The sequence below is a fragment of the Lagenorhynchus albirostris genome, chromosome 14 (genome assembly GCF_949774975.1).
Source record: "Lagenorhynchus albirostris chromosome 14, mLagAlb1.1, whole genome shotgun sequence".
Lineage (NCBI taxonomy): Eukaryota > Metazoa > Chordata > Mammalia > Artiodactyla > Delphinidae > Lagenorhynchus > Lagenorhynchus albirostris.
The window spans coordinates 37,958,802-37,971,064 of record NC_083108.1 but is presented as its reverse complement, the minus strand read 5'-3'; the positions used below and the strand labels follow the sequence as shown (position 1 = coordinate 37,971,064).

Sequence of the window (12,263 nt, the reverse complement as noted above, 5' to 3'; positions counted from 1 at the left end):
CTTGATACTTTTTAGGTCCTTGATAATTAAGCCTGTTGACAGTCTTTAAATGCCTTGTCCTGACTCTGTAGAATTGGTATTTTCTCATACGTTTATTCACTCGATCCCAGTTCACTTGGTTTCCAAAGTTCTTCATCTCTTCAGCAAAGATCTACTCACCCATTGCACTGCCTCTTGTGGGCTTCTCCATGGAGATGGGACCATATTCCAGGGAGATCACAGAGGTCTGTCCAACAGATGTGAGTCTCTTGGCCTTGCACTCATGATAAAAGCTTGTTCTGATCATCGAAAACTCAGGCCAGAGTACAATTGAGGAACTCAGGCATCGAGTGGTAGAAATGTTGAATTATTACAATAGTGCAGTTGTCCACCCTTCCCCACCTTTTCTCTTTTGGGTATGTCTTAAACAGTGATGAGAATGGAAAGGAAGAATTATTCCCAGTGAACAATCTCATCTCGCGTTTCCGTGCCAATATTATTACCAGTGGAACAAGGGCTTTTGAAGAAGAGAAATGGGATGAAATTTCAGTTGGTTCCTTGCATTTCCAGGTAAGTTCCCAGGAGTTCTATTATCCTTCCTCAAGGGTTGCCAATGGGGATTGACCTCAGTCCTAGGCCGGGATGGTAGCAGGTAGCAGGGAATCCCATGCCCCATCACATGCCCCACCCCCACCAGGCGTTGACTCTTACCCACAAAATCTCAGCAAAAGGGTATGTGACACCTGCATCCTGGGGTGCCCTTTGGAATGATCCATCCCTCCTTCCTCCGGGGAGGGCAGCAGTTTCACGTGGGGAAGAGAGAACGTACAGGTGATGAAGGTACAGACTTTGTCGCCGTGTCTAGGCTTCAACTCTGTTTCTTGGAATGCTTGTGTCTATGAGAACGTCCTCCTCCTGAAACCTGCTGGATTTTCTCGCTGTCTGGAGCTTGTGGAGGAGGACCCAGATGCCTCATGGACCTTCGGTGCCCATGGTGGCTGTACCTTCTCCCCATGCTCTCTCGCTTCTGGCCTCGTTGGCAGCCGGGGAGCAGCTTGCAGTTAGAGGCGAAGCCTCCAGGATGCTCTCCCTCCCCAGGCTTTGGGCTCCCCAAACTTGAAGTCTTCAGCTAACATCTACATTCCTCCTTAGGGCAGATAAGGCCCCCGAGACCTGATCCTCCGGCCTCTCCCATCTCCCCGAGCTCATCACCCCTCCCCTTCTGCCTGCCCTGCAGACCTCTCCATTCCCTAAACAAGCCAAGCTTCCTGCCTTAGCACCTCAGCCCTGCTGTCCATTCCACATGGAGCACTTTTCCTCCAGATCCTACAGGGTCTGAGCTCAGATGTTACCTCCTTGGAAAGGTTGTTCCTGACCCACCACAAGGTCACACTCTGCACAGTGTCTCCTTATTTCTTCAGAGCTTATGAGGGTGGGGACCAAGTCTATTTAGTCCCTGCTGTTCCTCTGGGGTCTAGGACAGTCCTTACCCAGAGTAAGTGCTCCAAACTGCTGATGGAATGAATGGGCAGGAAAGCTATGGAATAGCTGGGGACAGAAATATGGGTCATCTGCACAGGATGTCCCCAGTTCTTCAGTGGGGAATGAAATTATCTAAAAACAGTAATTAGCCAGTTGTATAAACTGATTGTAATAGGGCTACTGCACTCAAATGGAACATCACTCTAACTTCCAGGAAAGCAGTAAACAATAATTTAACACTTAATGAAGGATTTCAGAGGTCTGGGGTTTGGGGTAGGGGTAAACTGCGTGGCACCAATAGAAGAAAAAGATGTCCAAAAGATCTTTGTTACCCATTTAACTCTCCAAGCTTCCTCTTATCCTGGAAGCTGCTCCCCCTTGAAAGAATTATCTCTTTTCTCTTCCACAGACCTCTCTGGCACCAGGCTTCTGTCATTCCACTCAATCCTCCATCCCGGCTGACTCTTCTTCATTTTCTGTTGCTGTGTCCCTGCCATGCTATAAAAGCACCTGCTCTCAGGGTACATGCCCAGTAATGGATTGCTGGGTCATATGGTAATTCTATTTTTAGTTTTATAAGGAACCTGCATACTGTTCTCCATAGTGGCTGTATCAATTCACATTCCCACCAGCAGTGCAAGAGTGTTCCCTTTTCTCCACATCCTCTCCAGCATTTATTGTTTCTAGATTTTTTGATGATGGCCATTCTGACCGGTGTGAGATGATATCTCATTGTAGTTTTGATTTGCATTTCTCTAATGATTAATGATGTTGAGCATTCTTTCATGTGTTTCTTGGCCATCTGTATATCTTCTTTGGAGAAATGTCTATTTAGGTCTTCTGCTCATTTTTGGATTGGGTTGTTCAAAAAGAGTCATGTACCAAAATGTTCATTGCAGCTCTATTTATAATAGCCAGGACATGGAAGCAACCTACGTGTCCATCAACAGATGAATGGATAAAGAAGATGTGGCACATATATACAATGGAATATTACTCAGCCATAAAAAGAAACGAAATTTATTTGTAGTGAGGTGGATGGACCTAGAGTCTGTCATACAGAGTGAAGTAAGTCAGAAAGAGAAAAACAAATACCGTATGCTAAAACATATATATGGAATCTAAGAAAAAAAAAAAAAGGTCATGAAGAACCTAGGGGTAAGATGGGAATAAAGACACAGACCTACTAGAGCATGGACTTGAGGACACAGGGAGGGGGAAGGATAAGCTGTGACAAAGAGAGAGTGGCATGGACATATATACACTACCAAACGTAAAATAGATAGGTAGTGGGAAGCAGCCGCATAGCACAGGGAGATCAGCTCGGTGCTTTGTGACCACCTAGAGGGGTGGGATAGGGAGGGAGACGCAAGAGGGAAGAGATATGGGAACATATGTATATGTATAACTGATTCACTTTGTTATAAAGCAGAAACTAACGCACCACTGTAAAGCAATTATACTCCAATAAGGATGTTAAAAATGAAAAAAAAAAAGGGCTTCCCTAGTGGTGCAGTGGTTGAGAGTCCGTCTGCTGATGCAGGGGACACGGGTTCGTGCCCCGGTCCGGGAAGATCCCACATGCTGTGGAGCGGCTAGGCCCGTGAGCCATGGCCGCTGAGCCTGTGCGTCCGGAGCCTGTGCTCCGCAATGGGAGAGGCCACAGCAGTGAGAGGCCCGCGTACCGCAAAAAAAAAAAGCACCTGCTCTTACACATCCTGCCTGGTACAGAGTAGGCACTAAGTATATGATAGATGGAGAGAGAGAGGGAGAAATAAAGGAAGAAAAGAAGGAAAAGAGAAAGCACTACAACTAGACTAGGATCACTGTCAGAAACTTACCTTGTAACAAGTAAGTTGTAAGGTACCTGGGTACATGAATACAAGAAGGACTCTAAAAACACCTTTCTGAGATGCTTTGCTTTCTTTAGGTCATGATACTTAATAAACATCAATTAATGAAAGTTAAAATATGCATGCCCTTTGACCCAATAATTTCACTCATAGAAATCTATTCCATAAAAAATACTGTTACAAATATGCAAAGATATTTTACGAAATTACTCATTGCAATACTTTATAAATATGAAAAATTGGAGAACATCCTAAAAATCCATAAACGGGAAGTTTTTTTGTTTTTTTTTTTTGCGGTACGCGGGCCTCTTACTGTTGTGGCCTCTCCCGTTGCGGAGCACAGGCTCCGGACGCGCAGGCCCAACGGCCATGGCCCACGGGCCCAGCCGCTCTGCATAATGTGGGATCTTCCCTGACTGGGGCACGAACCCATGTCCCCTGCATCGGCAGGCGGACTCCCAACCACTGCGCCACCAGGGAAGCCCAAAAGGGAAGTTTTTAAAAATTAATTTTTATTGAAGTGTAGTTGATTTACAATATTATGTTAGTTTCTACTGTACAGCAAAATGAATCAGCTATACATACACATATATCCCCTCTTTTTTGGATTTCCTTCCCATTTAGGTCACCACAGTGCATTAAGTAGAGTTCCCTGTGCTGTATAGTATGTTCTCATTAGTTATCTATTTTATACATAGTATCAATAATGTATATATGTCAATCCCAAACTCCCAATTCCTCCTACCCACCCCCCTTCCCCCTTGGTATCCATATGTTTGTTTTCTACATCTGTGTCTCCATAAAAATGAAGTTGATTAAATAAAGTACACTACATCCATACAGTGTTGTCCTGTGCAGGCATTAAAAAGTATAAGCTATAGTTAATAATGTGCCTTTCAAAAAGTAAATGCTAAATTAGGAATCTGGGATTAACAGATACATGCTAATATATATAAAATAAACAACAAGGACTTACTGTATAGCACCGGGAACTATACTCGATATCTTGCAATAACCTATAATGGAAAAGAATCTGAAAAAAGAATATATTTATATTATATATTTATATTCTTATTATACTATATATAAATATTATATGACATAAATATGAATATTATATTTATATAATATATATTATATAAATATTATATATATATTTATGTAATTTATATTTTTTTCAGATCACTGTGCTGTGTGCCTGAGACATTGTAAATCAACTATACTTCAATTAAAAATTTTTTTTAAGTAAATGCTTAAGAGATGTTTGTTGGTGATAATACTCAGTGCTGAAGTAGTTGCAATGTGGAAAGATCTAACACATCTCTTTTGGAAAGCAATTTTTCACTGGATATCATCAAGTCATAAAAGGCTTATACTTGTTGACTTTATAATCTCCTTTTGGGAGATTTAGCCTAAAGAGAAATTCAAACAGGAAAGAGAGTTATGTGAATTAGGGCCTTTATTGCAAAATTATTGATTACAGCAAAGCATTAGAAATTATGCACATGGCTTCAAAGGAGAAGAGCTAAGCACATCAACCCATGGGAATGCCAGGCCATGGTGAAAACTGCAGAATCCGGGGGTGAGGTAGCTGTCTGCGAACGGACACCGAACAATTTCCGTTATGTATTGTGGAGTAATTAAAAAAGAGAAAGAAAGCCAGCAGCTCTCAGCTCTCAGCGAGTGTGTTTCACAGGGGCGCGTGTGACTGTGTGAGCTACTTGCTGCAGTCTCGCAGTCTCGAGCGATCTGTGGCCACGAGAGCAGCGCAGGGTGTGTGTCTGTTCATCTTCTCCCAGTATGCCCTCCAATCAGTTCTTTTCTTCCCTGGAGGAAGCCCAACATTCCCTGATAACCACCTGTGAGTCACAACCACTCTTCGTTTTCTTCAAAGCCCTGATGCAGTAGCCTTTAAGCTGATAAACGAATGTGGGTGATTCCCTAGAGGGCATTGGGAAGAGGCGGCACTTCCTGGCTCCGTGCAGTTTGAGTATTTCTCTGTGAGTCTGAAATTGGCTGTTTACAACGATTCTTCCTGGACCCAGATACCTCCCTGCAGAGTGTGACAGTCTGGTCACTTTCATGGCAACGCTGTCTTTTCCCTTCTCACCTCCCAGGTTTTGGGACCTTGTCACAGATGCCAGATGATTTGCATCGATCAGCAAACTGGGCAGAGAAACCGAAATGTTTTCCAAAAGCTTTCTGAGAGGCGAGAGAGAAAGGTAAGCATGATTGCTAAAAATGACACCCCATTTTAAGTTCCTGATGCATTGTCTACACCAGAACTAATCCTTAATGGTGCTGAGTAATTTTTAGAAGTCGGAAAACATTGTAAGGCTGATGGGCTACCATCAAGATGCAGACCTTATCCGCGACCCTGTCTTATTTTTCCTTTCCATTCATTTCCTCACTATTTTTATGACATGTATCTTTGATGCTTTCAAATCTTGTTGAAGAGATATGGAGTATAGATAAGAAATAGTTTTAAAAAAAAGTGGGGGGGACTTTCCTGGTAGTCCAGTGCTTAAGACTCTGTGCTTGCACTGCAGGGGGCACGTGTTCCACCCCTGGTCTGCGAACTAAGATACCACATGCTGTACGGTGCAGACAAGGGAAAAAAAAAAAGAGAGAAATAGTAAATAAGTAAAGTAATTCTATTGTCTCAATCATTATTTTCTTCGCCACAGAAATCTCATGAAGAATAAAAATGCCTTATGGTGAATAGGGTAGCTGCATAGAAAATAAATTCCACTATACTAAGTTTGTAAGTCATCTTCTTGAGGGCTAAAATGACTAAGTGTTGTTGTGGATTCCAGATTATAAAAGCTGAACTTCTAAGAGATTGCTTCATTAGGAACATCCATTTATTTCCGGGCTTGCACTTTCTGTGAGGACTTTTGGTTTGCAAAGAATTCCAGGAAGCCAAATAAGCAATCAGGCTGCACAGAACAATTCTTGAAAATTACCAGAAATAATGCAAGCATTTCATCTCTTCCCAGTAATAAACTGGCAAGTTAACTCATGGTAAAATGTTCTGCGTCGTTTCCTGTGTTTCTCCAAAACCAGAGCTTTGTTTCACAGTATTTGATTGACAAAACTCTCCTTACGGATATGGATAGGTATGGTCTGCAGAGCTGTTGCGCTTGAGTATTATACCAACAAGTCTGTTTGCTCAGCTGTGGCAGGCCGTGCCAGCTGGGGGCGTGGGGACCTGGAGCCTGCCCCATGCAGGTTGCCAGGAGAGAGGATGTGTGGGCACAATACTATGGTACATGGAAGTGGTATTTCTCAGCATCACAATAATTCTTGTGCACAAATCTTTTTATTTTTTAAATTTGGAATAATTTTAGATTTACAGAAAAATTGCAAAGATAGTACAGAGAGTTCCTGTGTACTCTTCACCTGTATGTACACAAATATTAAGGAATTAATTTATCCCCAGTCCCTAGCTTGGGGCCTGGAACGTAGTGGTGGCCAACTGATGTTATCACAGATCTGGGAGCACATCACATACTCCAAAGTGTTGTTACTGGCTCACTTGCATTGATGGCAAACGTTTTTTGTTTTTGTTTTAATTTAACTTTTATTTTATATTGGTGTAGAGTTGACTTACAATGTTGTGTTTGTTTGAGGTGGACAGCAACTTGATTCAGTTATACATATCCATATATCTATTCTTTTTCTGGTTCTTTCCCCATTTAGGTTATTACAGAGTGCAAAGTAGAGTTCCCTGTGCTGTAGAGCAGGTCCTTGTTGATGATGTGTTTTATATATATATTAGTGTGTATATGTTAATCCCAACCTCCTAATTTATCCCTCCGCACCCCCGCTTCCCCCCCCAACCATAAGTTTCTTTTCTAAGTCTGTGAGTCTGTTTCTGTTTTGTCAAGTAGTTCATTTGTATCCATTTTTAGATTCCATCTATAAGTGATATCCTATGATATTTGTCTTTCCCTGTCTGACTTAGTTCAGTTAGTATGATCATCTCTAGGTCCGTCAGTGTTGCTGCAGATGGCATTATCTCATTCCTTTTTATGGCTGAGTGATACTCCATTGTCTATATGGACCACATCTCTTTTATCCATTCATGTGTTGATGGACATTTTGGTTGCTTCCATGTCTTGGCTATTGCAAATAGAGCTGCAATGAACCTTGGGGTGCATATGTCCTTTCAAATCATGGCTTTCTCTGGATATACACCCAGGAGTGGGACCGCTGGATCATGCTGGTAGCTCTATTTTTAGTTTTTTAAGGAACCTCTATACTGTTCTCCACAGTGGCTATTATCAATTTCCACTCTCACCAACAGCATAGGAGGGTTCCCTTTCTCCATGCCCTCTCCAGCTCTCACTGTTTGTAGGGTTTTATTTTAAAATTAATTTTTATTGGAGTATAGTTGCTTTACAATATTGTGTTAGTTTCTACTGTACAGCAAAATGAATAAGCTATACATATACATATATCCCCTCTTTTTTGGATTTCCTTCGCATTTAGGTCACCACAGTGCATTAAGTAGAGTTCCCTGTGCTATATCGTGTGTCCTCATTAGCTCTCTATTTTATACATAGTATCAATAGTATATATGTATCAATCCCAATCTCCCAATTCCTCCCACCCCACCCCCTTCCCCGCTTGGTATCTATACATTTGTTTTCTACGTCTATGTCTCTCTCTCTGCTTTGCAAAAAGGATAATTTATACCAGCAGTCCCCAACCTTTTTGGCACCAGGGACCGGTTTCGTGGAAGGCAGTTTTTCCATGGATGGGGATGGGAGACACCGGGATGGTTCAGGCAGTAATGTGAGCGGGAGCGATGGGGAGCGATGGGGAGTGGCAGATGAAACTTTGCTCGCTCACCCGCTGCTCACCTCCTGCTGTGTGGCCCTGTTCCTAACAGACTGCGGACTGCTACTGGTCCGCGGCCCAGGGGTGGTGGACCCCTGGTCTATACCATTTTTCTAGATTCCACATATATGTGTTAATATATGATATTTGTTTTTCTCTCTCCGATGATGGCAAACCTTGAGTAGACTTACACAACTCTTCATTTTCGACCTCCCATCCTTATTCTGGAGAATTTGGAGAATTTAATTTACGTCACGCATTCTTATAGAAAACGCTGAGTTTTGCCCGTATTTTCACAAAATGGTTTTTACATCAGGGAACAGAGCAGAAATCGGCCTGACCGTGGTCAGAGGCCCAGAGGAGGAAGAAGCCCTCCTGTGGGAAACTCAGGGTACACAGGAAGGAGAAAATAATAGGTCCAGCAATAAAGAGGTACAGGCTAACTATCGGGAAAGAATACTTTAAACCGAGAATCTGTGTGGTCTAGGATATTAGGATTCTCCTTGTTTCTCACTACCTTCTACTAAATGACAGACAGGACATATCAAGTCCCAGTACATGTTTTTAAAGATCTGACTTAATTTTAGTGGAACATTATTATTTACAAAAGTATTTTAACTGCTAAAATAATCTAACTTCTGTTGTTACTGTTTTGTTCACAGGTGAACTTTGGGCTATACCTGATGCATACCTCTTTGGATTTATCTTCTCCATGTTACCTGTCTGTAGGATCTCAGGTGCTCCCTGTGTTGAAAGAAAACATAGAACACTATGATTTACCTGCTTCTGAGAAACAGCAGGAAGTTATCTCCTAAAGTTTTTTTCAGCATATATTAAAATTTCTCTTTTACAACTATCTCCATTCTTTTCTTTCTTCCAGTTTTGCTGAGATATAATTGACATACAGCACTGTGTAAGTTTAAGGCGTACAGCATAATGATTTGACTTATATACATCATGAAATGATTACCCTAGTAAGTTTAGTGAATCATCTCACATAGATATAAAATTAAAGAAATAGAAAACAATATGTAACTTTTCCTCTTGAAGGGAACTCATAGGATTTACTCTCCTAAATTTCATACATAACATACAGCAGTGTTCATTGTATTTATCATGTTGTACATTACATCCCTGCTACTTATTTATCTAATAACTGGAAGTTTGTACCTTTTGACTTCCTTCATCCAATCCCCCACCCACCTCCCCCCTCTGGTAACCACAAATCTGATCTCTTTTTCTATGAGTTTGTTTGTTTGTTCTGAAGTATAATTGACCTACAACATTATGTTAGTCCCCGGTACACAACAGAGTGATTCAATATTTCTATACCTTTCAAAATGATCATCAGGATAAGTCTAGATATGATATCTCATCATACAAAGATATTACATAATTATTGACTATATTCCCCACACTGTACATTTCATAACCTTGACTCATTTATTTTGCAACTGAAAGTTTGTACCTCTTAATTTCCCTCACCTGTATCTCTCCTCCTCCCACCCCCGCCCCCCACTTCTGGCAGCTACCTGTTTGTTCTCTGTATCTATGACTCTGTTTCTGTTTAGTTATGTTTGCTCATTTGTTTTGTTTTTCAGATTCCACATATAAGTAAAATCATACAGTATTTGTCTTTCTCTGTCCAATTTACTTCACAATTACCATAATATCCTAAGTCCATCCATGTTGTCAAAAATGGCAAGATTTCATTCTTTTTTTGTCTGAGTAATATTCCATTGTATATATGTACCGTATCTCTTTATCCATTCAACTTAGGTTGCCTCCATATCTTGGCTATTGTAAATATGCCGCAATGAACATTGGGATGCAAATATCTTTTTGAATTAGTGTTTTCATTTTCTTTAGATAACAACTCAGGAGTAGAATTGCTGGATCATATGGTAGTTCTATCTATAATTTTTTTTTTTTTTTTTTTTTTTTTGCAGTACATGGGCCTCTCACTATTGGGGCCTCTCCCGTCACGGAGCACAGGCTCCAGACGCGCAGGCTCAGCGGCCATGGCTCAGCAGCCATGGCTCATGGGCCCAGCCGCTCTGCGGCACGTGGGACCTTCCCGGACCAGGGCACAAACCCGTGTCCCCTGCATCGGCAGGCGGACTCTCAACCACTGCGCCACCAGGGAAGCCCCTCTATTTATAATTTTTTGAGGAACCTCTATATTGTTTTCCATTGTGGTTGCACCAATTTACATTCCCATCAATAGTGCACAAGGGTTGCCTTTTCTCCACATCTTCATCAGCACTTGTAATTTGTTTGCCTTTTTGATGATAGCCATTCTGACAGGTATGAGGTGATATCTCATTGTGGTTTTGATTTGCATTTCCCTGATGATTAGTGATGTTGAGCATCTTTTCTTTCTTTCTTTTCCTTTTCTTTCTCTTTTTCTTTTTTTGGCTTATAAACAACAGATATTTATTTTTCACAGTTCTGGAGACTGGGAGTCCAAGGTCAAGGTGCTTGCAGATTCAGTGTCTGGTCAGGCCCCTCTTCCTGTTCACAGCCAGCTCCTTCTTCCTGTGTCCTCACCTAGTAGAAGGGGTGAGGGAGCTCTCTGGGGTCTCCTTTATAAGGGCACCAATTCCACTGATAGGGACGGAGCATCTTTTCATGTGCCTGTTGGCCATCTATGTCTTCTTTGGAAAAGTGTCTACTCAGGTGCTCTGCCCATTTTTTAATCAAGGGCTTTTGTTTGTTTGTGTGTTTATGTTGCATTGTATGAATTCTTTGTATACTTTGGATATTAACCCCTTATTGAATGTATCATTTGCAAATATCCTCTCCCATTCAGTAGGTGTCCTATTTGTTGTTGATAGTCTCCTTCGTTGTGCAAAAGCTTTTTAGTTTGACATAGTCCCATTTGTTTATTTTTGCTTTTGCTTCCCTTGCCCTGAGGAGACATATCCAAAAAATATTGCTAAGAGTGATGTCAAAGAGACTACTGCCTATGTTTTCTTCTAGAAGTTTTATGGTTTCAGTCTTACATTTAAGTCTTTAATCCATTTTGAATTTATCTTTGTACATGATGTGAAAGAGTAGTCCATTTTGATTATTTTGCACGTAACTATCCGGTTTTCCCAGCATCATTTATTGAAGAGGTTGTCTTCTCCCTGTTGTATATCTTGCCTCCTCTGTCATAGATTAATTGCCCAGGGACTTCCCTGTGGTCCAATGGTTAAGACTCCGTGCTTCCACTGCAGGGGGCATGGGTTTGATCCCTGGTCAAGGAGTTAATATCCTGTATCCTGCATGCCACGTAGTGTGGCCAAAATATATATATATATGTATACACACACACACACACACACACACACACACACACACATATATACATATACATACATACATACATATATAAATTGCCCATATAGGGACTTGCCTAGTGGCACAGTGGTTAAGCATCCGCCCGCCAATGCAGGGGACATGGGTTCAAGCCCTGGTCCAGGAAGATCCCACATGCCACAGAGCAACTACGCCCGTGCGCCACAACTATTGAGCCTGAGCTCTAGAGCCCATGAACCACAACTACTGAAGCCTGCATGCCTAGAGTCCATGCTCCGCAACAAGAGAAGCCACCGCGATGAGAAGCCCTCACACTACAGCGACTTACCGCAACTAGAGGAAGCCCGTGTGCAGCAACAAAGACCCATAGGAATTCGTCCATTTCTTCTAGGTTGTTCGTTTTATTGGTGTAGAGTTGTAGTAATCTCTGATGATTTGTATCTCATTGGTGTTGGTTGTAACTTCTCCTTTTTCTTTTCCAATTTTATTTCTTTGGGCCCTCTCAGTTTTTTCCCTTGATGAGTCCGGCTAAAGGTTTATCAATTTTGTTCATCTTTTCAAAGATCCAGTTTAGTTTCGTTGATATTTTCTATTGTTTTTTAGTCTCTATTTCATTTATTTCTGCTCTGCTCTTTATGATTTCTTTCCTTCTACTAACTTTGGATTTTGTGTGTTCAACTGTCTCTGCCCTCATTAAGATCAACAACGTGTTTGGTAGAACTTGGTCTTTTGAACACAGAGAGTTCTTTTCCTCTTGAAGGTAGAGAGTGCCTTCACTAGCTTCCTTCTTCCTCTAACTCC

General features: G+C 41.5%; 1 protein-coding gene across 11 annotated transcripts in view; it reads left to right on the top strand.

Annotated features, from left to right (window-relative positions):
• MOCOS (molybdenum cofactor sulfurase) overlaps window positions 1–9,017 on the top strand; it is a 57,450-nt gene extending 48,433 nt beyond the window's left edge. For 5 of the 11 annotated variants that reach the window (XM_060120875.1, XM_060120874.1, XM_060120876.1 and 2 more), the window contains 3 exons: window positions 411–549; window positions 5,432–5,536; window positions 8,822–9,017. In XM_060120875.1, coding sequence (XP_059976858.1) covers window positions 411–549; window positions 5,432–5,536; window positions 8,822–8,974 — 397 coding nt within the window. In that variant the 3' untranslated portion in view covers window positions 8,975–9,017. Of the gene's footprint in view, window positions 1–410; window positions 550–1,870; window positions 2,017–5,208; window positions 5,315–5,431; window positions 5,537–8,821 lie in introns of those variants that run through there. The other 6 variants (XR_009534682.1, XR_009534681.1, XR_009534679.1 and 3 more) reach the window with 5 other exon arrangements.
• The last annotated feature ends 3,246 nt before the right edge of the window (window positions 9,018–12,263 follow it).